This window comes from Petromyzon marinus, chromosome 28 (genome assembly GCF_048934315.1).
Source record: "Petromyzon marinus isolate PM22_M1 ecotype Great Lakes invasive population chromosome 28, UKy_Petmar_22M1.pri1.0, whole genome shotgun sequence".
Taxonomy (NCBI): domain Eukaryota; kingdom Metazoa; phylum Chordata; class Hyperoartia; order Petromyzontiformes; family Petromyzontidae; genus Petromyzon; species Petromyzon marinus.
The window spans coordinates 2,950,967-2,978,559 of record NC_133694.1 but is presented as its reverse complement, the minus strand read 5'-3'; the positions used below and the strand labels follow the sequence as shown (position 1 = coordinate 2,978,559).

Here is a 27,593-nt window from a genome sequence, read left to right as displayed (position 1 = left end):
TATTGATATTGTGTGTCATTTTTTTCAATCACAACATGCACGTGATGTCACAGATTTTGGTGAAAAAAGTAACATGGTTTTTATTCTACACTTTAAACCAAACTGCACTGGGGCCGTGCCGAACCAACCTGGCGCGGAAGGCGCGAGGTTTTTTTCCCCCCACAACAAACGCCGTGCCGTGCTCCCGACATGAGCACGCAACAAAGAGTTGAGACGCATGTGGATCATGCAGCGAATGACACGTCTCGGGGTTTAGTGACGGCTGTCGAACAGAATGGATTCCGGGTACTGAACGAATACAGTGTGTTGTCGCGCTCGTTACGCACAAAGTGCTTGCCATAAATTAACCACAGTACCTTGTTTAATCTCGTCAAGGAACATTACCATCACGTGGACTCTGGTCATCCTAGCAGCAGCAGCTTGGCTAGCCATCGAGCAAAGACGATCATCGCATCGCGCGCTGTCAGGTGCGCTTCTACGGCCGTCTGGAACGCTCTTCCGATATTAGGAAGCCACTGGAGCTATGCACTTAGAAATCTACATTGAAAACTAATTTCATTAAAAGTTTGTGTTTAGTTTATCCTTGTCCCGCACATCCGATTAGCACGGTTGGCTACGTACGGTGCGAAAGAAGTTCAACATGTACATACCACAAGACCTACTTCGCCACAAACCAAATATATGTCTTGTAATGCCAGAGTATCGCCGTTACATTTTGGTTTGGCATGGTTGAAAATCACCCACGTGGACCACATTGGCATGGCTCTTATGTATATATGTTGAACTTCTTTCGCACCGTACGTAGCCAACCGTGCAAATCGGAGGTGTGCCAGGCTGCCTGTATCGCAAAGTGCGACTCTCCACCCTTGGTATGCATGGCTGTTTGCCAGGCCCTCTGGTTTCCATCGAAATGCAAACGAACAGAAAATGAATTTTCCAGGTAAAACGTGTTTGAGAAATGTGACGTCACATCAAAATGCGCAACTTTAAATATAGACAACGCGTTCTACTTAATTAAACTTTTTAATAAATATTTTCTCCTACCAACATCAGAGTGCAGCGCCACATTCAATACGCACTACAATGACAATCGTTTAAAGCGATTTGAAGCATGTTTTATATTTTTTGGGGGGGGAGGGGGGGCGGGGCAGAGCTTTGTGGCGTCATATTTGAGGGGGGGGGGTCTGACTTTTTGTGACGCCGTGTGACGCGGGGGTGAAAAATCGTCAAAAATCGCGTGGCGTCATTTATGGACGGTCCCTTGCGCCCTTCGCAGGCCCTCTGAGGTCAAAGTGATGGCCCCGATTTGCGCGTTTGTTCACCTCGATACATTTTCTCTTCCCGTCTCCGCGCGTCCACTCCAAGCGCGTTTAGTCCACTTGCCGACAGCGGGAAAATTGGTGGCAGGTAAGGTCGCAAAAACACGCGAGTGGCCACTGATTTATTTCTACGGGCAATAAGAGCGGATTTACTTGATAACAATTTTTATATTTATTGGCAATTATCACAAGGCCAGAGAGTCTGAAGAACGGCCGTTTGATGTTTCAGATCAAATAACGAAAACAACACATTCGTAAATAACAATGGCCTTCAAGCGGGGGGGGGGGGAAGTGTTCAAGTGTTCTGTAATATAAGCAGGCGACGTTTCAGGCCGGGGCCTCCTCCACGCGTGGGGATGGGTGACCAATGAGCGGTGCCGCCTGTCCGCGGTTTGACCAATGGGCGGTGCCGCCTGTCCGCCGTTTGACCAATGGGCGGTGCCGCCTGTCCGCTGTTTGACCAATGGGCGGTGAGCAAGGCGACGGCCGAGGCGGTCGCCTAGCGACGTGACGCCTTCACCCGGCTCAAGGTACTTGCGTTGAGGAACCTGGCGAATGGGAACGTGTAACGGCGTCACAATATCTGATTATTATATTCCTCTCAAATGCGGTGTTATATAACCGAAAGTTGTTTTTTTTAGCAACGTGAACTGTTATCGGCATTGTCGCGATTGAGCTGCGATGCCAAAACGGGAACCCGGGCAGCCGCTCGCCGAACAGAAAGCGGAGGCCTTGCGAAGGCTCATTTATTTTTAATGTCACAGTAAATACATTGCGTTACGACCACGTGTAACGTATACTACGAGTGTCACAATACTCACGTCGGTGTATGTACAAGGGTGCAAATTTGTAAACTCGAACGGGGTAGCCGCCTGAATATAGATAAAAACATTCGGCCAGGCTCTGATAGCGGAGGCGCGCGAGTAGCGACTCAAACGCGGCCTCGCGAGGCGTGAAGGTTTAAGGGGCGCGTTTGTAATCAGCGAACGCAAGCGATTTCGTTTCCCTCCACTCTCATTTACCCTCGGTGGTGGCGAGGTCCCTCTCGCTCGAGCCTTGCGACACTCACTTGCTGGCCTCTCTTACCATTACACGACATCGCAAACCAGTGGTTAAGTCAATCGCGCGTAAACAACAGCGGTTGCATCTCACGCACCGCCTGGGTCACTTTGACACCAACTATTGACCACTAGCTTCACACGTTAGTCACTCACTTGCTAACCAGTCGCACGCACACACGCACACATACTATTCAACTCTCGCGAACATTAGCAAAATCGATCACTCTCACACCACCACCAACCACCACTACCCCCCCACCACCTCCACTGGCTGCCGCATGCCATGTCGGCCGAGGCCGTGAAGGTAGTGGTTCGATGTCGGCCCACGAACGAACGCGAGAAGAACCTGGGCTGTAAAGTGGTCGTGAGTATGGACACGGCGAGGGGCCAGTGCTTCATTCAGAAGCCCGGGTCCGGGGACGAACCCAAACAGTTCACCTTCGATGGCACCTACTTCATCGAGAGCAGCACGGAGCAAATCTACAACGACATCGCCTACCCGCTCGTCGAGGTACCGCTCCCGTCACCACCCCTCCACTCCCTCCCCCCCCAATATATTACAATGGTAATGTCTGATGAAACATTTACTTTATTAGACAAGATGGTAAAGCTACAGCCCCGCAATTCATAATGCGAATATTAATTTTATACTGGAGGAATCCGATGAGCCATGAAGCTCTTTTTCACAGATGTCCAGTCGGGGCGTGTCAGAACGTTACAACAAACGTACAAATAAAACAACTATTTTATTTATATTAACAGGTAAAGCCCGCTGAGCTATTAGCTTTTTCAGAAGCGATCTGGCCACAAATGATATCTTAACGAAGTGGCTTGTGATTATGTGGAAATGTATAGCAGCAATAATATAATGTAAATACTAAAAAAAAATTGCTTGGACACGCCGCTGCTAGTGGAAGGGCCTCCACTTAAACGAGTTCTGAAGACGTCTTGGAAGAGGTGGGGATTACCCACACTTTACCCCACCACACGATGCGATGTGCATATTTGCTAGTTGTTGCAATTTGTACAGACGCGGGAGAGATTTTCAAGAAACGTGTCCACTGGATCAAGTGCCTCGTCACGGCGGTTTTAAAGGCAACCTCTGAATAGCAAGTCAAGACATTGCTAACCTTTACAGCCCTGCAATGCAGAGCGATGGGTTTATAATGATAATAAAGTTTAACGCCGTAGGCTCTCGCGACCAATATTATCTGTGAGAGTACTGTTTTGGGTTAGATCGCGTAAATATAAATGTGGTGTCGTTAAAACCCGCCACCACCCGACACAGACAATTAGTAAGGTTTGTCACGTAAACAAAACGTGGCCAATCCGTTACTAGTGTAGCGACATGGATGGGCTGCTGCACTTGCAGGCAATGACAGGCAGCCCTGAAGCAGTTGCGGGGCTGAGGGATTCTACGATCCCTCGCAAACACTCCCAAAGGCTGGGGGGGGGCTGCGGCTGCACTGACCTGCAACGGCAGACATGCGGACCTCAGTGGGAGACTCTGGGGTCACCAACATTCATCACTGAGGTCGGCACCCAGGCTGAGAAACGGATATAAGGCGAACTTCTGGAGAGGTCCAGGCAGTTTAAAAACCGAAGCAGTTGCAAACCGGAGCAGTTGAAGATAACCAGTTGAAGAAAGAAGACCTGCTAGAGTAGGACTCTGAACCCCTAGCTTCGCCGTCCTTTTAAGGGCCGAAACTCTGTGAGGTCAGTGTTGGACCTGTACCTTGGCTGGGTCAGGTCAGGTAGTCTCACATAGTATATTATAGCCGGAGGACCTGGAGCGTAGTCGGGTTAGGCACGCTACACAGGAGCTGTATAATATACCAAGTGGAAGAGGTCCTCAAGATCAACTGTATGAAGAATTTATGTATAGTAGTTAGGGTACGTGTGGATAATAAAGACGTGCCCCCCCCCCTACGAAGTGTCTCCGGAGCAACACTACACTAGTACAGAGAGTAAACCCACAACATTCACAAAATCCACCTGAAACAGAATTTCTCCACAAAATCTGGCTGTCGCCTGATGATGCTAGTTGTAATTACTGGCGAAACGTTGTACTGGAATTGTAAATGTTGTGGGTTTACTCTCCAACACACCGTTGGTGCTGTACTAGTAACGAATTGGCATGTTTTGTTTACGTGACAAACCTTACTAATTGGCTGTGTCGGGTGGTGGTGGGTTTAACGACACATTTAGCGATCTAACCCAAAAAAAACCTCGAATGTGGCTAATAATACAGTGCAATAATGTTATTTATCTAGGAAAGCCTAATTGAGTTATTCATCCGAATCATAGTAATATTGTCGATTGTTCATTATACAGGCAAGCTTTGCTGATGAGAAATACTCTTCAGGATTTGTTAAGTCCGTGTGCTTTGTTTATTTAAATAAATACCAATTGTTTACACAAAAAAGCCTCATTGAGTCAAAAGTCGAATTATTCCTTTTCGGGAGGGTTCCTCCATTGTTTGGCCAATTCCATGAATGAATGGCATTTGAGAGAAAATCCGGCAACTCCCAGATAACCTCAATGCAGTGCTGCCATCTCGCTACCTCGCAGGACCACTTTTACAATACAGTACCTTGCAAGTCCTGGAGGGCACCCATCCAAGCACTAAACAGGCTCAACCTGCTTAGTTTCAGAGAACCTATGAGCTCGGAGTTCATTTAGAGTGAATTGGTCACACAAAAGTGTTTTGTAACATTGTGCAATGAACCTTAAAATATTGTCAAAAAAGAAAAGCACATTTTTAAAAGGATTATCTTCTTACTATTCACAATAGGACCCTGGCATCAGTGCAAATATATTAGATGTGCCTGTGTAAGTCTTGGCTCATGATATATATGCCAACTAATGTTACAAGGATGCAGAACAAGCACCACTTTATATGGCCAAGTTCATTGTGGTTTGGTAAGTTTCCTACCCAAAGACATTTCAAGAATACATTTTTGTTTCATTTTACTCCAGTGCCGGACTGAAGTGGCAAAAAAATGAATTCCGTATTCAAGGGGGTTTTCTAACACTGTACGCATAAAGGACTAATTAGAGGAAGCTTGTTGGGGGCTGTATGAAGAGAACATGAGAAGGGTCAACTTAAAGCCCTCGCACAAAGGAAATTAATATCCCGCTGGTGCCCCCAAAAGCAGGGGTACAGCCTCTGTGAATATCGTGGGAGTTCAGACACCCACAACATATTTAGACATGGCTACGAGACACCTACAACATTTTGGACAAAACAATCGTGATATTTTTGAGTCTGTGTTTTTCTCCCTTCAACAAAGCTGACAAATGCTGATGATGGAACTTTTAATTACAGAGAAGCGTGTGAACAGTAGGCTCAATACTGAGTCCGTAGCCAATGGATGTGGAGATTGTCATACTGCATTCTTTGTGTTATAAGACTCTTATTGTATTTTAAAGCACTAGTTGGGGGTATGTCTTGACACTGGGCACAAGCATCGGGTGCATCTTAATTTCCAGAGCATCATATTTTGGGGAATATGGTAATTATTGTATAATATAACGCCTCTACTCCATGACCAAGTGGGGAGCGAAGTTTGTGGATACTCTCTGCAATCTAAACAATAACCACGAGGAACCATACTCTAGCACAGTGGGTCTCAACCGTGGGTATGCAGACCCCTTGGGGGTATGTGGAAATGTTCCAGGGGGTAGGTGAGCTTAATATGCTTACATTGTTAATGTTCGTTTTTCATACATTTATTTCTCGGAACCATGTTGGGTGAGGGAAGAGGGTACTCGGTTGAAACAAAATTCAACAAGGAGTACAGAAGCCAAATAAAGTTGAGAACCACCATTTTTTACACGCTATTTATTAACTCTGCCTGTTGTTGTCGTATCCTCAAATCTTGTAACTCAATGTTAACCCACTTCCCAATGTGGTATCGACTGCAAACTTGGTATACTTACGTCATTCCGATGACAATACTATATTTTATCATAAAAAAATATTTTAGAACAATCTTTTAGAAACGTTATGTTTCGGCTTGGGTCTAATTGTCCACAGTAAACTCACGTTGGCTGTAACTGACCAACGGCCCCTTACGTTACGGCAAGCTTCGGGGACACTTCCTGGAGTCGTGGAGTTCTTCCATTACTAGTAGGGTACGTTTCATGAAAGCGTGTTTAAAAAAATACGTTTTTTTAAATACTACTTATTTTACGAGCTCCTGCGGAGGGCTTCTCGGCGCCTTGTGCCTCGCCCGTCGCCACCACTGATGTCCCCTTCCCCCCCCCCCAATGTGTGCAGACACTATTATATGTATGGTGTGTAGGCATATGTCTACAAAATAGATTATTTATTTTTGGGTGGGGGGGCTGGTCGACATTATTTGAAAACCTGGCGGTCAACTTTTTACCCCCACATCGGGGGTGGGGGGGGGGGGTCCACTTTCTATAACTTTTGATTCAGGCCTTCTGAAAGGATTTTATAATTTAGTTGATGGACAAACGGAACGCCGGGCTTTTATATTGATGTGTGGCTATGACCCTGTCGCTAAAAAAGGTGTTGGTGTGTTGACTCCTACCAGGGCGTGGTGGAGGGCTACAATGGGACGGTGTTTGCGTACGGACAGACGGGCTGTGGAAAGTCTTTTACCATGCAGGGCGTATCGGAGCCATCTGCCCAGCGAGGCGTCATACCGCGTGCGTTCGAGCATATCTTCGAGAGCATCCAGGTGTGTGCCTTGTGCTCGCTGCCGTAGTCACGGTCATGGTCGTTGTCAGCACCAAGAGCAATAATTCAGATGTCGCACTTTAAGCAACAAAAATTTACAGAGCAAAATCTTGAAAAAGCTATAGGTTATATTGAGAATAGGATGGGGGATCGTCACCCATTTTGGGGCAGAGCGCGATTGCCAATTATAGTCTAGCCCTGATCTTAATCTTCCTTGCCCAGCTAACTGACTACTACTACTACCCCCTACCAACTAGAAAACTAGCCTTTCATTGACCCTAACCATAACCAACTATCCAACTGGCCACTAGTGCTAGCCATCCCATAAACAACAAGCCTATCAGCTGTTAACCCGTAATTCTACTCGTAATCGCACCCCTGGAATTTCGCCAGTGCCACTTTTAACTTTTTGTTCTTTCAGTGGTGTTTACAGTACCGGTGTCTCAACACAGTATAGCTTGTGCATCACCACACAGTTTTTATCCTCAATTTGGTTATTTGTGCCCTGAATTTAAATCAAATGTCAAGAGGAATAACTGCAATTGGAATATTTTTCATCGACAGCATCCACCTGGAGATGTACGCTGCCTACATCTATTGCCACTCTTGCCTTGCCAACCTCTCGCTTCACGTTTTGTTTTCTGCCTTTGCTTGCTTTTATGTACGTTGAACTTCTATCGCACTGTACGTCGCCAACTGTGCTGAAGTACAACTGACTAAACACAAAAAGCAGTTCCAAAGAAAAGGGTTTTCAATCTAGATTTTAATTACGCTGGGTGAGAGTCTGTTGACATCCATTATAACAGTAAGGATAGCAGCTGCATTGAATTAGCATTTAATTTGAAATACAATTCCTTGCAAGAATAATCGGGCCATATTGCAGCGATGAGATTGTCAATTAAATGTGATGTGTCATTCGCGTCGGAAATAAATCGTAGTTTTTGCCCCTCAGTGTGCAGAAAACACCAAGTTCCTTTTCCGAGCCTCGTATCTGGAAATCTACAATGAGGAGATAAGAGATTTGCTTGGAAAAGACACGAAGCAGAGGCTTGAGGTGGGTGAGGGGTTTGTTCACTCATACACACATCCTAATGCATGTGACTTTTTTTCTTAATGATATTACATTTCTTTCACTTTGTAATATTCCACGCCAAAACAATAACAAAAAAGATCTCACTTGATTTCTTTCACGGCATTTTTTGTAAACATTATTTACAGTTCATCATCATCACTATTCAACTCCGTGCATGTCATTGTCCTGCTTCCCTCTTGCCTCTCACTTCCAATAACTTCCCCTCTACCCTCTCCACAAACGTTTTATTCACAACCGCATTGCTCACTTGTACTCCCACTTCCCCCTGTGCCACCTTGCATCCCCATGTCTCCTCTCCCCGTGCCACCAATCCCTGTTGCGTCTCCCCCCGTGCCTCCTTTCCCCATGCCAACCTATGCACCTGTTGTGCCCTTTGCGTGGGACCCGCAGCTGAAGGAGCACCCCGAGCGTGGCGTGTACGTGCGCGACCTGTCCATGCACACGGTGCACAGCGTGGCGGAGTGCGAGCGCATCATGCAGGCGGGCTGGAGCAACCGCGCCACGGGCGCCACGCTAATGAACAAAGACTCGTCGCGATCGCACTCCATCTTCAGCATCCACCTGGAGATGTGCACCACTGGTATGGCAATTGCACTCCATCTCTTGCGTTCTCCCCTTGATTTTTGTTTTTTTTGTATGCCATGTGTGGTATGTTTTTCTGTGTTGAGAGTCTGTTGAGATCCGTTATTAAAGGGTAACAGTGTGATTTTTTTCGTAAAGATTAGACATGTTTGATTTTTAGGATTTGGCATGTTTTTGAAGTGTTATTCTTTATTTATCCAAGAAGGCCTCACTGATCTCAATACTTTTTCAACAGTCCTGCATTAGGATGTTGGGCCATATTCTTAGCTCTTTCTGTAAAGTCACGTTGAAGAGAAACAATAAAATAATAAAAAATATAGAAATATTTATATATTTTATTGTTTCCCTTCAACGTGACTTTACCGAAAGAGCTAAGAATATTAATTACTGCAGTCACGAAAGCTTTAAATCAAAAGATGTTGGGCCAGTTTAATTTAAGCAATGCTTAGGCTTTCATGGGAGGAAACAGGAGTTCCCGGAGAAAACACGTGCAGACACGTGCAGACACGCAGATAACGTCAAAAGTCTGCAGAGGCAGGTTCATGAATCTGCCTGTTGTACTGCCACCTTCTGGCCACCTTCTATCCCACTAGGTTTGGCACTCTCACATGTCTGCATGCCTTGCTTTCTTTTGCAAGTGCATCCTGTGTAGATAACATTTTGTGAAATGTGCGGTTTTCTTTTTTAGTGTTAATTATGAGTTTCAATATTTCCCCACCAGTTATTTACCAATTGTGCTGCGAGTTTAAATATCAGTATGGGATTGACTACCGACACTTCGGGGTTTATAAAATGAGTAACCACATTGTGAGATGTCAAAAGTAATCCTGATTCATAATTAGTGACTCAGATCACATGAGTTAAATTCCAATGTATATGGTACTAGATGGATAATATAGTTACTGTTGTACTATCGAGTGTGATGCTCATAACCAAGGGTCGATGTCCGTGATGTATGTTTTCATTTGCAATATTCAGTGTCTTTCATGGAGAGTCCCACCTGGCTGATGACATTGTCCCACTAGCTGATCTGTTTTCTCCCTCTTCCCCTCTTCTCTTCCATTTCCCTCGCAGAATCATCCTCTTCATATCTCCAGCTGGCCTTCTTAAGACATTGCATATGCCACCTTCTCTGTCATCAGACTTATAAGTAATTGATGCTCGTCGTGGTTTTATAAAAAAAATAATGCTATCTCAGGACATCGTCAGTCTTATCACACCAGCTTACTTCGAGTCTCCTGAAACACCGCATCTCAAAAAGCATTGTCTTTTCATCGCATCTTTCTGCACTTTCCATGTTTCATGGGCATATCCCACTGCACTGAACACTTACGCCTGGGTATACACACTGCTGTCACTTATTTAATAATTAGTATATTTGGTATTCAAGCCATTCTTCAAATGCAAGGGTACCATGTAAGTGTTATGTATCACAGACGAGAAGTCTGCCAGTAGGAGGTAATGTTGCAATGTCAAATTAAGTGATTTGCGAGTACCCTTTCGAGTTTTTAAATTTTGGACGGTGAAACAGGCCAGGCACGCACGGCCTATTCTTAATGTCATGCGACCTTTAACATCTGCTGTGAAGCAGATGGTGCGTATTTTGTGTTAATACACCCGCAGTATTAACCAGGGTGACCGCAGAACTCGAACTCTAGAACTGCAAGTACGCACGAGCGGCCATGTCCGCACCCCCCATTTCTAAGCTCCGCGCCTCGCAAAATGTAATCCCCGTGCTGCCATCTGCTGGCGCTGCAGACGATCAGGGCGAAGACCACATCCGCGCGGGCAAGCTGAACTTGGTGGACTTGGCGGGCAGCGAGCGCCAGTCCAAGACCGGCGCGCAGGGCGACCGCCTCAAGGAGGCCACGAAGATCAACCTGTCGCTGTCGGCACTCGGGAACGTCATCTCGGCCCTCGTGGATGGGCGCTCCAAACATGTGCCATACCGCGACTCCAAGCTCACGCGACTACTGCAGGTGTGCCCCCCCCCCCCATCCAAAAATGGCCACTCTGTTTTAATTTGCTGTCGGTTTATTGAAAGATGCTTCATTTGTCCCATGAGTTCTGCTTGCAAAAGAACCAAAATTATGGCAAGCAATAAGCGAAAATACACCAAACGCCTGAAAAAGGTGATCGCGTTTCCAAAATGCATATTTGTTATTTGGGAGGACATGGCCTTCACCTTAAAAGCGGGCAAATAGCAAAGCAACAGATGTAATACCAGAGAGTGCACGAGTGTATGTGTTTGGACAAGGCAAAGTAAGAAATTGGGAATGCAAGCCATTCATCATCCATTGCAGTAAACAAATGACAGCTGGGAATGTGGCCATGGTAGTGTAACAGCGCCAAAGGCACTTTACCAGCATGAATAATGGGCAAATTAAATCATGGGGAAGCCCACCTCACAAAGCAGTGGATTGACAAAAGGACAGCACATGTTCTAGGTAGGCATATATTGATTAATTCGCCTGTGATTCATTTGTCGATTCAATACTCAATGTCTTATACATGTACATAACATGCGGATGACGGTGTAATCGCGTTGAAATGTTGATCGGTCAAAACAAAAAGGCAGTCAACGATGCAGGGGTTTATTGAAGTCCAAACACAACTCTTGTACTTTAGATTATCCATGCTGCAGCCAGGACACTTGCTATGTTCTCTGTTGACGATGATGGTAATGGTGATAGTGATGAATTGTGACAGAAGGAATATTAACAAGGTTGACGATACCAGTACAATTGTATTTATATCGCGTGTGAATATAACTTTATATCAAGACGCTGTACATAAAAAGTGGGCACATTATTCAGCTAGAAGCACTCTGTCTTAGGTCGAGGTGAAAAGCAAGGTCTTGCTGCTGGATATGAACAGGGGCAGGCAGTCAGCAGCATGGGTGGCTGGGGGAAGGACGTTACAAACTATGGGGGGCAGCAGAGGAGAATGGGCAACCTCGCACTGAGCAAAGGTCGACTGGGGGCTTCCACAGAAAGTCTTGCGTGCTGGAGCAGAGTGCGCGTGGAAGCAAATAGAGCGAGATGAGGGTGGGGGAGAGGTATTCGGGGGCAATTTTACGGAGCAACTTGAAGACGGGGTGAGTGATCTAGAAATCGATCGCGATTGGATGGGGAGCCAGTGGAGTGATTGGAGAGTGTTGAGACTGACGTGGCCTCGTTGACGACGTACGATGGCACTCACAAGGACTCCCTGGGCGGCAACACCAAGACGCTGATGGTGGCGTGCATCTCTCCTGCCGACAACAACTACGAGGAGTCGCTGAGCACTCTGCGCTATGCCAACCGCGCCAAGAGCATCCGCAACCGCCCGCGTGTCAACGAGGACCCCAAGGACGCGATGCTGCGCGAGTACCGCGAGGAGATCACCCGCCTCAAGGCCCTGCTCCAGGGACAGATTGCAGCTCCCGGCCGACCTGGTCAGACCCTGCACACCCCACCCTCCCTCCCCAACCCCCTGACCCCAACCCCTTCACACCCCAACCCACCCCCAGAAAACTCGAGCAAGCCTCCCTTATTCTGCAATGTATTACTTCCTCAATGTGGTTGCATTTACTGTGGCCTGCAAATAATGTTTTTTTTGGGAGAGGGGCCGGGAGATACCCCTAAAAAGTAAAAAAAAACATTTGGGGCAAATAAAAAAAATGGAAGTATAAAAGTAAAAAATGTAAGTGTGCAAGGTGATGGTGGCTTGTTGTTAGCTGTGGCTTCATACTGCTTAGACTTCACGCGCAAGGCAGTCCCAGGTTAATACTGTACGGTGTAGTAACTACTAAGGGATTGTATTGTGCGTTCCAAAATGGAGGATTTCGTTGGTTTCATTGGTGGTTTTACCGTCTATAATATTGTAATATTTTAATAATGTAAATAGCAGAAGTTGTAAATGGAATAATGTAGTATTCATGGACTTAATGTGGTTCTGTTTAGAATATACCAGGGCACTCCACTCCTGAATTAGCCCAGTATTTCTTGGACATTCTGTAGTTGCATTGTCTGGATGGGCGCTGATGTGTGGTTCATGCTTGACTCCAGAAACCTCGCTTTTCAGGTGCAACACGATGACTGTATTAAGCTGTGAAAGCATAAATCATTCCAAGAATTTCCACTTGTGTCTTTAAAGCAGAGGTACCAAGAGCAAAGGAGGAAGTCATTGCAGCTGTCGATCACCAAGCTGAAATTGAGAATGAAAGGCAGAAGATTCGACAGGTATATGCCCACCAGCCATCTTTTCAGCAACGTGTCCTGCCCAAACCCATCTGTTTACTCTTTCTCTCAGTGTAATGCCAAGCATGCATCTGTGCATGCTTCTTAACACACTTGTTGCATATTCTTGGTTCTTTCGGTAAAGTCACGTAGAATATTTATTATTTTATTGTTTCCCTTCTACGTGACTTTACCGAAAGAATCAAGAATATGCAACAAGTGTTAAAAATATATATTTTATTATTTTATTGTCTCCCTTCTACGTGACTTTACCGAAAGAACCAAGAATATGAATCCCTGCAGTCAACGAAAGCTTTAAATCAAAATGTACACTTGTTGCAGTTTCTTCGTCAGCATCCATGTCTGATCCATGTCATAGCAGGTAATACACTGATTAGTTACTATGATCCTTTGACACATTGGGTATGGCTTGCCCAAAAAAGTACTCAATAAAATCTAACAACCACTTGCAGTAAATGCAATGCAGCATTATGCACAAAGGCCCTTTTTCCCCTCTCACCTTGTGCAGCCCATCCCCAATAATCCCAGGGCTCTCTTCTTTCCTCGCTCACCCAGCCATTCGCCACCTTTGTGCGTCTGCGTCTCATCACCACAATTTGGCCGGGCCCCACCAGGAGTACGAGGAGCGGCTGTCGCGCGTGCGGGGAGACTTTGAGGCCCAGCAGCGCTCCAAGGCACGCTTGGAGGAGGCTCTGGACACCCTGCGCGTCTCCTACGAGAAGAAGCTCACCGCCGTGGAGGAGCGCCTCACCGGTGCGGAATGCCCTTCACCACTCAGGCCAGACCTCTACCTCCCCACTCAGTCACTCGCCACTCTTCCCAGACATTTACATCCACAACGGCCCACTCGCCACCCCTCCCAAACCTCTCTCCATGAACACTAAAAAAAATCATTGTAGTTGGACGATTTGTCTCATTTGTCAAGTTTATTTGATAGTTAAAAATAGTTTGTTCTATCTCATTGTTCTATTACGTGTAAAGTCACATCAACATAATTGTACATTTTCATGAAGAGTACACCATCAGTACTAATATGCATCATTTGATATATTAATCCTGATCATAAGAATCTATTTTAATTGACGATTTATTGCATGCCTAATGAACATTAGCAGATACACCATTTCTAAAAAGAACACATGATTGAAGCTGTGTGTTTTCTGTGCGTTTGCATTTGGTGATAGCGGCGGTGGTGGTGCAAGCGGAGGTGAAGCACGAACAGCGGGTGGAGAGGCCAGGCACAGCTGCCCCACGGGCGCTGACGAGCGTGGAGCGGGCGCTGCCCCAAGCACAGGTAACCGTGCGAAAGCTCAGTCGATGCTTCCTCACCTACCAAGCCACCCCCTCCCCGCAGCTTTACGCGAAGCCTCTTGCAATAGCCAGTGATAGAGATGAAGAGGGTATTGGCACCTGGGGCACACTGAGACCACGAGGCCTATGGGGCACAGGCGTATGTCCCAATGAGGATGTGAGCACGTGCCTCACGATGATGTCAGAACGCGTTACGTCTTGTGACGCACCCGGTGTGGCATCCCTTTGCACGGGGCCCAAATGGGTCTCAGTCCACGCCTTCCCGTGACTCACATTGGGAGTAATTGTTTTCATTTTGAAGTGAATGCACAAAAATATGCAGATTTTTTTTCATAACAATGTATTTATAATCATAGTAATTCCATTACATGGCAATTTTATTGAGTATTCAGTCAGGTGACTCAGCTGTAGAACAAACAGATTGTAATCGGAAGGTTTGCTAGTTCAATTCCGAGTTGGGGGATGACTGATCGTAAATAAGTACCACTTTGTTGGGAAGCCAACTGTGGTTGTTCTCAGAGTAGACTCTGCCCTTGTCACAGGAATGTGGAATTTCCACTGGTTCAGAGCTGTAAACAGTAGACGAGGGGGAAATCACTGGCTTGTTTTGAGTATGGGAGTGCCCTGTGAAACACCGTGCCCGTCCATACACTCCACGCGTTTTCTGCTCCCACAGATTCCGGACGTGCGAGCGGCCAGCGCGCAGGTAGCGCGTCACATCAACAGTGTGAAGAGCGTGGAGGAGCTGAGGGAGGGCACGCAATTGGAGGCAGAGGCTGCCGATCAGCCCAGCACCATTGCCCTGTTGGAGAAGGAGGAGGTGCTGCGCAGGTAGGACCCTGGCAGGTACTGGAATGAGCGGGGGAGGCAGATGAAGAGCTTCTTCTACCTTTCGTATGGTAGGGGAGGTGCTGCGCTGGCCAGATGATAACTCCCTCGCCTGGTATGCACGAGACATAGGTTCAATCCCCATGCCTGTATATTTGGAATTTGTATGTTCATCTTTCCCTTTGGTTTGCGTGGATTTTTTTCAGGTCCTCTGGTTTTTCCCTCCACATTCAGAAACATACATTTAGAGTATTTGGCTGCGATATATTTCCACGTGATTAGCCACTTTGTTCATCTATCATTTGTGGTCCGGTCGTTTCTGAAATAGCAATATAGCTCAGTGGGCCTAAACTGGGAAAGTGAAAATTGTTCATAATTGAGTGATCAGCAACCTGAATATGCTTATGGCGTGTTTGGTGTTTGAGTCGGTGGACCACTTCAGGAGTCGCCTGGTGAATATCTAAAACAATGCCAGCAACTGATCTAAGCTGGCAGTTGTGTTTCGATGTGATGCACGGTTTGAGACTTAGTAACAGCAATGGCACTAGAGGAGATAGCTGCATCGGCTGTACATATGGTGCAAAACGGACCATTATTTGCGGGGTAATTTGAAACTGGAAGATCTCCCCTGGAGTTGGCGATTCTTGATAGCCTGGTTTGCATTGTCTCAGGTTGCTCTCTGCAATGCCTGAGCATTAAATTAGGGCTTGTGGTGTACATCATGATGCTGGTGCTTTTGGAAGTGCTGGTACTAGGGTTGATAGCACTGGTGATTTTGGTGGTTTGGTAGTGTTGTAGGTGCCGATGGTGATCAGCCCTTTTCTTGATGTTAGTTTACCAGGCCGTTGTGAGCACCGCCGTGCGCTTCTCGCGCCTTGCTTCCCAGGCTGAGCTCGCTCCAGCGCGACGTCGTGGGCGGGGAGCAGGCCAACAACCCCGAGCTGCACGAGCGGCGAAAGGAGCGCCGGCGCCTGGCGGATGAGCGGCACCGGCGACTCATGGAGAGTTTGCGCCTGGACCACGAGGCCGACGGCGAAGGGACGGGCGACAGCGACGAGGTGGTGATGCGCGTCTTTGACTCCATGAGGGACGAGGCAGAGGAGAAGGAGCGGCAGCTCAACAAGGGCCGCAAGAAGGTAAGTGCTCGGCCGCTATTTTGCCAGGTCCAAAATATTCCCATCCAGTACCCTTTTTAGTGCGGCCAAGTTGTTTGCAGCGATAAAACATAATCCATCAGGTTTTTTGAGTGAGATCGCGTAAATATAAACGTGTCGTTAAACCCGCCACCATCCAAAACATGCCAATTATCTTCTAAATTTTGATTTAAAGCTTTCTTGACTGCAGTGATTCATATTCTTGGTTCTTTCGGTAAAGTCACTGGAAAAACCACCTCTGCGGTACAAAATTCTACTCACCTGGTATCGACAATCAAGGATATTTCCCTGTCCCCAGACGACCTGCTTGTCAGTTTTGATGTAGTTTCCTTATTCACCAAAGTTCCTGTACCTGACACCATCGCATTCATTGAAGACTTGGTTCATCAAGGACTAAACACTGAGGTACCCCCCCTGGTGAGACACTGCTTAACCAAAACATACTTCACTTGGAATGGAACTTTCTACAAACAAACTGAGGGCACCCCAATGGGCTCCCCCCTATCTCCGGTTATAGCCAACATTTTCATGGAGAAATTTAAGACTGACGCCATCCAGACTGCCACTCTGCACCCAACCTTATGGAAAAGGTACGTGGATGACACTTTTGTCATCTGGCCACATGGCCGGCCTGCTCTAGACCAATTCTTCGACCACATCAATTCCATACACCCAGCCATCAGATTTTGGATATCCTAATAAAAAAGAGACCTGATGGTTAAATGAGCCCCTCTGTCTACAGGAAAGCTACCCATACGGATGCTTATCTGAAACCGGATTCCCACCATCATCCATTACAGAAGAATTCTCTCATCAAGACTCTGCACCATAGAGCCCAATGCATATCCGACCAGGAACACATAGGCAGTGAACTCAAGCACGTACACCAGGGGTCGGGAACCTTTTTGGCTGAGAGAGCCATGAAAGCCACATATTTTAAAATAAATTTCCGTGAGAGCCATATAATATTTTTTTAACACTGAATACAACTAAAGAAATGTCAGCTAAGATTTATTTGCGAGCCAGATGCAGTCATCAAAAGAGCCACATCTGGCTCGCGAGCCATAGGTTGCCGACCCCTTACGTACACCAAGCTCTTAAGGCTAATGGTTACTCCGACTATACAATCCGCAAAGCTATCACTCAAACCATGAAGAAGGACCCTCTTGAGGAGCCTTGCAAAACCATCACTTTACCCTACATTGCGGGGATCACAAAAAAGATCTCAAATCTTGAATAAACACAAGATCCAGGGCCATTTCCACACATTACATAAAATCCGTGATCTGGTTCCGTCTGTAAAAGATGTGATTCCGAACATACAGTACCCTGGTGTCTACAAACTAAGTTGCCTCTGTGGTAGTAGTTACATTGGAGAAACCAAACGACATGTCTCGGACCGCATTCGTGAACACAAAGCAGACCTTAAACACGGTAGGACCAACACCTCGGCCGTGGCAGATCACTGTTATAATGAAGTAGGCTCACATGACATTGACTTCTCCAAGACAGAGGTTCTTTGCAAGCCATCTGGCTACCATGAGATATTCGTTCATGAGGCTATCCACATATACAAACACAGAGACAATTTCAACCGAGAAGATGGATTCTGGCTTAGCAATCATTGGAAGGATTTGATAAACCATTTCGGGTCTTAATTGATTGTTCACGCTTACGGTGGCTTTCAGACAGCATACATTAATTTTTTGTCTCCCCCCTCCTCTTTTCTGAACATAGATGGACTCGTCCATCTAAACAAACTGTCAAATCGATATCCGTGGTGCTAATGTTTAAAAATAAATAAATACAAACCGCCACTTCTTTCAAATGTTCTTGCTGTTGGTTTTCACACTTGATGATGACTGCTTGTGTTGCAGTCGAAACGTCGTGAGAATTTTATATATATTTTATTATTTTATTGTTTCCCTTAAACGTGACTTTACCGAAAGAAACAAGAATATAATTAGCTTCTAGTTCAGCACACCGGTGTGTTGGAGAGTAAACCCACAACATTTACAATTCGAGTGGTGGGTTTAATGATGCATTCATATTTGCACAACCTAACCCAAAAAAACACTTATGGCTATTGATCACCAAAGCCTACGTGTTAAACTGAAAACATCAATAAGTATTTGCAGAACCTTGTCAAGTTGTGACAATGCGCCATATGAAATCGAAGTTGTGGACCGCCTGTGACCCGTGAGCCAGAGGTCCCCACCCTTGCTATATAAGAAACCACATTTCTACATCCGATACCCATTCTGTACTTCGAACCGTCCCCGTGGCACCGCTAACCGGGTTGCTCGGACGCCCGCGTGCCACAGCTGCGAGCCGCGCAGGCGGATATCAACGACATCCAGCAGGAGTTTGAGAGCGAGCGGCGCGACTACCTGGACACTATCCGGCGGCAGCAGCGTGAGCTGCGGCTGCAGCAGCAACTGCTGGAGCGCGTGGCGCCGTGCCTGCGGCGCGACTGCAACTACGCCAACCTGGAGCGCGTGCGCAGCGAGGCCACGTGGGACGAGGACGCTCAGGCCTGGAGGCTGCCTGAGATGGTCGTCACGCGCACCTCCCTGCCGCCAGGTAAAATGTGGAGGTTCCTCCTCTTCCGGGCACGCACAGCCCTGTTGTAGCTCCACTGCTGGATGAGGGCTGTCAGTCAGGAAAAGGCCTCCCCCAGGAAGAATTGTCAATCCTCTTGTCAAAGGACAATTTTTCCAATGAACTTGGCAGTCCCTTGTCTCAATTGTCTTGTCAGCTCGGCATGTAATGATTCACGTATGTGTACAAGTACAGCCCTTTTGCTGCCACTGCTAAATGAGGGCCTTCCCACAACCACAAATTTGGGAGCCCAACACGCACTTTCAGATGCGCTTCTGCTGGAATGCTCTTCCTTGCCGATATTAGGAAGCTATTGGAGCTATGCACTTTAAATCTTCTATATGTAAAACTCAATTCTTTAGAACTGCCTTTCGTGTTTCGTTAGTTGCCCTTCCCCCACACCTCCGATTAACACTTGGCTACATAGGGTGCGAAAGAAGTTCAACATACATAATCACGTAGCCTTGCAGGTTATGGGTCGCCCATCCAAATTTGAACCCTGCTCCTCTTTGGGGATCTGATAAGATCAGGCGCATTATGGGTAATGTGGTCATCGGCATGCAATGATCCATACCCTCCAGCAATTCGATTGACTTTTATGGGTTATGACAAGATATAAAGATTATTGAACGAATAACGATCGCACGATTAACTCCTGTGAGTGCAGCCGGTGGCAGCGGTGCACAAGCCAAGCCCTCGCGTCGCACCCCGCCGCACGAGAACGGGAACCACCAACACGTGAGAAGCACACCAGTGGAGCGGTACCAGCATATCACCACCACCATCCCCCCCTCCCACGTTGTATCCTCATCAGCAGGGCCAGCATCAGCACAATAAGCATCATCACCTGGGTTCACCACTCGGCACATTTCCCTGCGCGTCCGTTTAGCACGGTTGGGTAGGTACGGTGCAAAAGAAGTTCAACATATATGCATTGTCATGTAACGATTGATAATTTCTTACGTTAAGGGATCCCGATTTGATTCAATAATTATTTTTGTCAAATTTTTATCGTCTCGTATTCTTTCAGTTTTATTTGTAATATGTTTTACTCCCTTAGCCTATACATAACCTTAGCACTACCAAATCAGCAGCACCACCCACTCCAGCAGCATTGTCATCATCACCTGCACTATTATCACCACCACATTGTGAAGGAGCTGCACATGAGCATGCATATGTTAGCAATACTTATACATCTGGAGCACAAAATTGGCACCACTCTCTATGGTAAAGTTAAATATGCAGTGCTAAAATTGCTCCATTAGAGAAGGTTCCAGAGAGCCCTTTTAAAGTGGGTCTTCTGGCCTACTCTTAAAAGCTGATCAGGCATCTTACAAGACGTGGGAGTACCCACCACTTTCCCCTACAACATGTTATCCGTCGATCGTCTGCAAAAGTACACAGCTGTCATTACTCTGGACTCTTCCAAGAAATGCTGTGATGAGATACTGGAATCGATTTGCTACTCACAACCAAACGAGCTAGAATAGACCGAATGGGCCACCCCTGTTGTTTGTAATCTTTCTTAACTGACAAAAGAGTCTGAAAAACTCGTGGGCGGATAGTAGGGTTTGCGTGCACCTTTTAAGTTGCTTCTCGTCCATCCTGCTGTCTCTTTACCCCCCAACGCGTGTCAAAGGAGGATCGGTTCCTAGAGCGGCTGACGCGCGCCGAAGCCGAGGACGTGGCCGGGAACTACTTCAAGCCGCGTCGCGCCTCCCTGCTGCTTAACAAGGAGGCATCGCGCAGTCTGGGTACAGAGTCGGCTCGCCGCGATATAATACGTAAGAGGTTTTTTTGGGTTAGACCCGCGTAAATATAAATGTGTCGTTAAACCTGCCACCACCCAACTAGTAAGGTTTGTCATGTAACAAACTGATCTAACCAAGAAACCTCTTATGGATAATATTGGTCGTGAAAGCCCTTTGTGTTAAATGCAATATACGAGATATAATCCTTCACAATACAACATTTTTTTTACTAAATTGTATATATGTCTCCAATTTAAGTTTTGGGAAAACATCTATAACTATATTCTTGGTTCTTTCAGTAAAGTCACGTAGAAGGGAAACAATAAAAAAATAAAAATATAAAACAATAAAATTGTTTTATATTTTGCAGTCACGAAAGCTTTAAATCAAAATCTATAACTATGTCAGGAGGCAGCTGATTTCAAACTCAAAATGTAAATATTAAAACGTTTCTCTAATGCACTATTGTTTGTGTAAACTCCGACACGCCCGCACACACATACACACAGCTGGGCATGGGCACAGTGCTCCAAGCATCCCTGTATCCCCACTCTCTGGGCCACTGGGGCTCTATCCCCAGCCGGGACCCCTCGAGCCGCCCCCTAGTGCCCGGCCACACCGACTCGGAGCCCTCGAGGGGCCTCTGCCACTCACCGCCCAGCGAGGGAAGAAGAAACGGAACAAGCAGAGTCCGCACGGGTGAGACTTACGTACACTCATGAGCTCGCTAACACGCAGGCTTGGCACACGGGCCTGCATATAAATTGACACACATAGGATAATACACGGGATCTCAAGAGTTTCTATAAAGTAGTAGTTAAATTGAGATGGATGGCGGGGTGGTTCAGAGGGTATAGAGAACTGAGCCTGGCACCACTGAGGTCCTGGGATTAAATCGAGTTCTTGCGTGTAGTGAGTTTTTGGGCTCAGCCCAGACACTGCTTATTTAATGATAAAAGCGCAATATACATTCAAGTTGCATGACTGTGCGTGTGTCTTTTGTCCGCATCAGCAACTCGGAGGACATGGAGGTGCCGCCTTTCTGAGGAAACGAGACCAAGAGGCCTGGACCTGAAACGACGGTTACGTGGCATGTACGCGTGTACCCGCGTGGTCATACGGTCAGGAAAAACACTACCCAATACGAGCCCTGCAACACATTGATCTTCCGATATAAAAATTGAGAAAGATGAGGAGCTCCTGCAAGATAACGTTTCTTGTTGTAGCAGGGTAATGTCAACATCACCTTTGACCAGCACACTCTGTAAGGGTATAGGAGTGTACAGCTGCAATCCAGAATTTTAGAGGCAAGAGGTGGCAGACTGTGTGTGGATTTGTTAAACTCTCTTCACTCAGCTGCTCGGTGGTCAGGAGATGGCAGCACTGTATGGGTTTGTTTATGGTGCCACAGTGGCAAGATAGTAACTACCTCGCCGAGTATACAAGGTCTTGGGTTTGATCCCTACCATGGTATATTTGGAGTTTGCATGTTTTTCCCCGTGGTCGCATGGATTCTTCTCTGGGTCCTCTGGTTTTTCCCTGTCTGTGTGGACCTATATTTTAATTGTATCCCCTGTCCAGAAACTTTGGTGTTTCCCACACTCGGAACACTCCTTGAGAAGGAATTGGTCAACGAATCGTTCCAACACAGGATCCTTCTGAAATACATTCTTGAGAGGCTGTTCAGGATAAATATGACAACTGATGTCATAACATGTAAAATCTAGTTTAACAAATACGAATCTATTAAAAATATATATTTATGATAAAGACTGTTTGCTGTAATATTGTCTTGATTCTACAGAATCTGCGATTTGTTAAGTGTGTTAATCATTGCCTTCAAAACAAAAAATGTTACTTTCTATTTGACAAAAGCTCGCCATGAAGATAAATCTTTATTTTGTTATTTATATTTAAAATTGTATATTGATGGGTTTATAGACTTGTAATCGTAACGGAGGCTGCTTTGGATTTGATCATACCAATGTGTCAAAGGCCAGTGTGTAAGTGCACACACTTTACTGGGTCTAGATTTCTCATTTTCAAATTGGGTGTTGCATGACCTCAAGATGCCACAAAGCAAGTATGCTCCCTTAAAGGATGCATTGCACCAGATTGTCATACTTGTTTTCTGTAATATTCAGAGGGCACAAGAGCAGTTACTTAAATTTTTTACCAGAAATGCACATTTGACATTTCCACCAAAGAACAATAAACACCTTTTTGAACTAGTTGAACATTTTCCTATCAATTGTATGCGCTTTGACTGCACAACGCAAAATGCGGCATTTGCATAATTGCACTCCGTAACTTTTTCCACTGGTTGGCCATTGGAAATAAACATAAGTAATGCTGGAATTTCCAATTATATAAATTAATGGATTACTGTACAGATGTTTTAATTTGAATAATCAGACAGCATGTAAATAGTTGGAAAAACATTCTCACCCTTTGGTACCATCTGTGCCGCTGGACGGGAGGTGGCGAGGGGCAGAGCTTGGGTGCCGTCACGTTGGGTGTGGCTCGTCAACGGTTTCTCACCTTCGGGAGGCAGAATGTCAGGGCAGCTGCTGTTTTTTCAGGGGCCAGAGGAGTCAATCACAGAACAACGGTCACAATGTTAAGTCGATTAACCTACTTAATCAACTTGTCACCCAGTCATAAAAAGAGGTGATTTAAAAATAAATAAAATAAACCTCTTAATGGATTTTGTTTCAATTCAGTGTAGTTATGTTATAATCCAGTGATTAATTGGGAAAACAAAGATCTTGGGTTTTATTACCATGTATGAAATGATAGCCGTATTTTATTTTGTTTAAACTGGAGAACATTGACAATATCTCAAACCCCATTATTCATTGCACCAAAACTTGTAGTAGAGTAACTGGTTTATGACCCATGATAAATCTCTGAAAGTTTCTGGCTTTTAAATGTATGCAAATGACATAAATTTGCATTTTTAAATCTTGTGTATGACACAATTGACTTAAGTTCCATTATCTCATGAAGCCCATGATATGTTATGCTCAAACTTGTAGCGGGGTTATATTTTGGATTCTGTTAAAGTTGAATAGTTTTGTTCATGTATTTGACAGATTTTTTTCACTATGCACCATGTAACAAAAGTGTGTACAAATACAAACAAAACTAAGTTACAAAACACAATGAAAATGAATCCGTGTATTTGTTAACCCACCTGTGACATTGCACATCTGACTTTTTCATAATATAAAGTTAGTTAGAATGATTATGTAATTATGCTTTGTCCTGAAGATGTCACTTCTGGTGTTTGTCAACATCTAGAATTCCCTGAGAGAACTAGAGCAATTTTAAAGTTAAATTCCCAACAGTGCACATTTCAAACAAGTACTAATATAACCAAAATTGAATGCCACATCAAGTTTGAGGATAATTCTTCATGGGATTCGTGAGATGTAATTTTCACTTCCAAGTTTTGAAATGCGTAATAAAATGCAGAGGACACATTACCATATATATTAAAAAAAACTAAACTTTGGAAAATCATTGCTGGGTAAGCCAAACTGCTCCAACTTTTATCTGAATACATAATCGGGTTTATGATATGTTGGACAATTTATTTCACCAATCTCTTTCAAAAATTTTTATGGGAACTATTTCCGTATACATAAAAATGTTTTTATTGAGTTATAAGCGGCTTTGCAGTGAAACAGCAAACATTGAGAGTGAAGTAAACGTTCCAACTAATTTATCAAGGTCTTTTAAATTCATTCTTTATTAGATGTCAAATCTGGTATAGTTGTTCAATGTGTTTTTTTCTTTCACCTGTTTGGAATAAAAACCAGTTTTTCTCCACATTCTGGAAGCGTCTTCAGGAACTGGCACGGCAAACAACACATGGTAACATCTGAACACACGTCGGAAAGCTACACAGCACCACTCCGAAAACAGGCATTAAGTCTGGAATTTGGGGAAATATGTTTAAGTGGATGCCAGTTGCCAATCTTTGTACACAACAAAAAGTGCAAATGACCCACTGATATGACCCCTTTAAAAATGATTGCACTTTTGTAGAATATCTGAAAATGGAAAATAAAGACCCTACTTCAACCCTCCATTTGGGCTAAAACAAAGTTTTAAAATGCTAGGAATATTTTAGTTCAGATACCAACAACAAAAATGAATGCTTCCTCTTTTTAACATTTGTTACAATAAAAGTGGTGCATTTGTACAGCACTTTTTTCTATTCAGCTTTTTATAGGTATTGAGTGAATCCACATGATAAACTATGTGTAATATATAAAAAATAATACACTATCTAACCTATATATTCTTGGTAAAGTCACGTAGATAGAAAATAAAATAACATAAAATAAGAGAATAAGTTTTTCCCCTTTTATCTGGCAACAAAACAGGTGTTAAGTTGTTAAAACACCAAACTGAAATCTTTTACAAGGAATCCCGTCTACATTAACCACAATGCTTGCATTCTGACCACAAGCATTGTGGTAAATGCAGACATGATTCCTTGTATAAGGTTTCAGTTTGGTATTTTAACATCTTAACACCTACATTTTGATTTAAAGCTTTTGTGACTGCAGGGATTCATATTCTTGGTTCTTTCGGTAAAGTCACGTAAAAGGGAAACAATAAAATAATAAAAATATAAAACAATAAAATTCTCACGACGTTTCGACTGCGACACAAGCAATCATCATCAGGTGTGAAAACCACAGCAAGAAAATTGTAGAGTCAGTAAATGTTCTTGCTGTGGTTTTCACACCTGATCATGATTGCTTGTGTTGCAGTCGAAACGTCGTGAGAATTTTGTTTTATATTTTTATTATTTTATTGTTTCCCTTTTACGTGACTTTACCGAAAGAACCAAGAATATCTTAACACTTGTTTTGTTGCCAGAAAAAAGGGGAAAAACTCATATTTTGCTACTGGCAAAGGAGGCCCCATGATGTAAATAAAATCAAATATTAAAAATAATCGATTGAAAATAATAAAAGCAAAAAACCCACGACGTTTTGATCGCAACACAAGCGGTCTTCATCGGGCGGAGAGAAAAGAGGGGGCAAGCCTCCAAATGTTACTTAAAGGGCTTTATTATTTTTATTTTATTGTTATTTTTATTTTATTTTCTATCTACGTAACTTTACCGAAAGAACCAAGAATATGAATTCCTGCAGTCATGAAAGTTAAGTCAAAACTATCTAACCTCTCCATGTGTCTTCCCCTTCTCCCTCGTGCCTCCGTCTGCCTCTCATATGCTCATGGTGGGGGATTGTTGTTGTCCACTGCTCCCGTCCCCTGCATTCTCCTTCCTTTCCGCCCCACTGCAAGCATTGGTGAGCCACGTGAATAAGGTGGCCTGTGAAACTCAAAACTTAGAGCTACGATTTTGTCACGGTAATTTAACGTGAAATTCACAGCCAAGGTGAGTCATTTAAAACATGCGTGGCACTTCCTGTATATCCCTGTGTTTGCGCATCTGTCTCCGTGTTTCTGTGGATCTCTGCAATTGTGGTGGTGTATCACTACGTATGTCCCCTTGGCTCGCCATGAACTTCCATGGGTCAATTGCTCCTGGTTGTTAAGGCAGGTTATTTTTTCACCCCAGTCCAATCCTGGAAGCACTTAACTTAGTGTTTCAATAGTTATTTCTAAAACTTTACAGTCCTCATCCAAATTAATAAATTATGTGATCACCACCCACTACTTCTGTTACAAAATCATGGCTTTACGAAAAATCTTTGCATGAGGCATCTCAATCCTCCGCTCCTTCTAATTGGTCGAATATTATTTCAAGGCAAAGCAAATATTTGGAGCACCGTACAATAAAATGGGGCATGTAAATCCTCTATTATTATTTAGATGTCAGTATTTTGTAAGACAAGCACTGCGTGGTGCATAAACGTAAGTAAATATATAAAATATATAAGTTATGCTGTATTTATATTCACATGGATCAGGCGATATGCCATGTGACTTCATCGCCAGTTTAAAAAATCGAGAAGCGCGAAAATGTGAAATGCAGAAAAATTTATATAAATCAATTTAACATAACATGTAACTACTGTGCCTGTTGATTTCTAAGCAAATTGTAGAGTTGTCTGGATTAAAACTGCTAAACGTTCGAATAAAATGATTGAAGTGCTCCTTTGCCAAGTGCATCCTTGAAACTGTTTCAATATTGAATGTGTTGTTAAATAGATTAGTTTATCCCATGTGAATTGAGCTGTAAGTAGTCAGCTGTGGAAGACTTAAGCAGATACATTTATAAATAATGCGATCTAACCCAAAAACCTTTATTATGAAAGATACACATTGTTTTAATTAAACAATGAAACTCAGTTTGCACCATCCTTGACACTTAAATATTGTAAATGTTCACCAGTGTGCGACCACTAAGGTATGCAAAGTTCTCTGCACTGCCACATAACATGCTGTGCCCTACGATATCACTGCTTGTTACGTGCTCTGTGGCATTACACTAAAGTTTAATCTCTTTAAGCCAGTGATTTTTTTCCTATGACCTAATCACACGGAATGTACCCTATCGTATCAGAGCTTGGAAGCTAAGCAGGATTTTCAGCCTTAACGGTGCTTGGGTGACGACCACGCTTATCAATGAGGTCATCACAAAGACCACAGGGCTACGTTGTGAGAAGTTGAGGGCAGTGCAGCAAACTCCATCGTTGCACTGTACGTCTATGCTCCCTGCCACCAACCCACCGTAATAACTACAACCCGCGCAGCACAGCGGAGGCCCTCATCTAGCAGTGGACTGATGAAGGGCTGCACGTTACACGCACGTGCAATCCCGATACCCGTACCGGGTAGTCAACGAGTTAGTTGGGAACGAGGGTGAGGGATGCTGACCTTACCGAAAAATCGGCGAGTCGATGCGCAGTGGGGGGGGGGGGGCCCTCTTTTTGACGACATCCCGTTGTGTT

General features: G+C 44.7%; 1 protein-coding gene across 3 annotated transcripts; it reads left to right on the top strand.

The window, feature by feature from the left end:
• The first annotated feature begins 1,588 nt into the window (after nucleotides 1–1,588).
• On the top strand, nucleotides 1,589–26,800 carry KIF17 (kinesin family member 17). 3 transcript variants are annotated; one of them, XM_032962156.2, is made up of 16 exons: nucleotides 1,589–2,891; nucleotides 6,943–7,089; nucleotides 8,041–8,142; nucleotides 8,572–8,761; nucleotides 10,522–10,742; nucleotides 11,968–12,199; nucleotides 12,901–12,986; nucleotides 13,619–13,757; nucleotides 14,189–14,298; nucleotides 14,992–15,146; nucleotides 16,030–16,279; nucleotides 18,622–18,880; nucleotides 19,566–19,636; nucleotides 20,541–20,655; nucleotides 21,162–21,351; nucleotides 21,665–26,800. In XM_032962156.2, exons 1-16 carry the CDS (start codon nucleotides 2,664–2,666, stop codon nucleotides 21,696–21,698), a joined length of 2,529 nt encoding a protein of 842 aa, XP_032818047.2. In that variant the 5' UTR covers nucleotides 1,589–2,663; the 3' UTR covers nucleotides 21,699–26,800. The 3 variants fall into 3 exon arrangements, with proteins under 3 accessions (XP_032818047.2, XP_032818044.2, XP_032818045.2); XM_032962153.2 differs by having other exon boundaries at nucleotides 20,541–20,685; XM_032962154.2 differs by having other exon boundaries at nucleotides 1,590–2,891; nucleotides 12,904–12,986; nucleotides 20,541–20,685.
• Nucleotides 26,801–27,593: the final 793 nt, after the last annotated feature.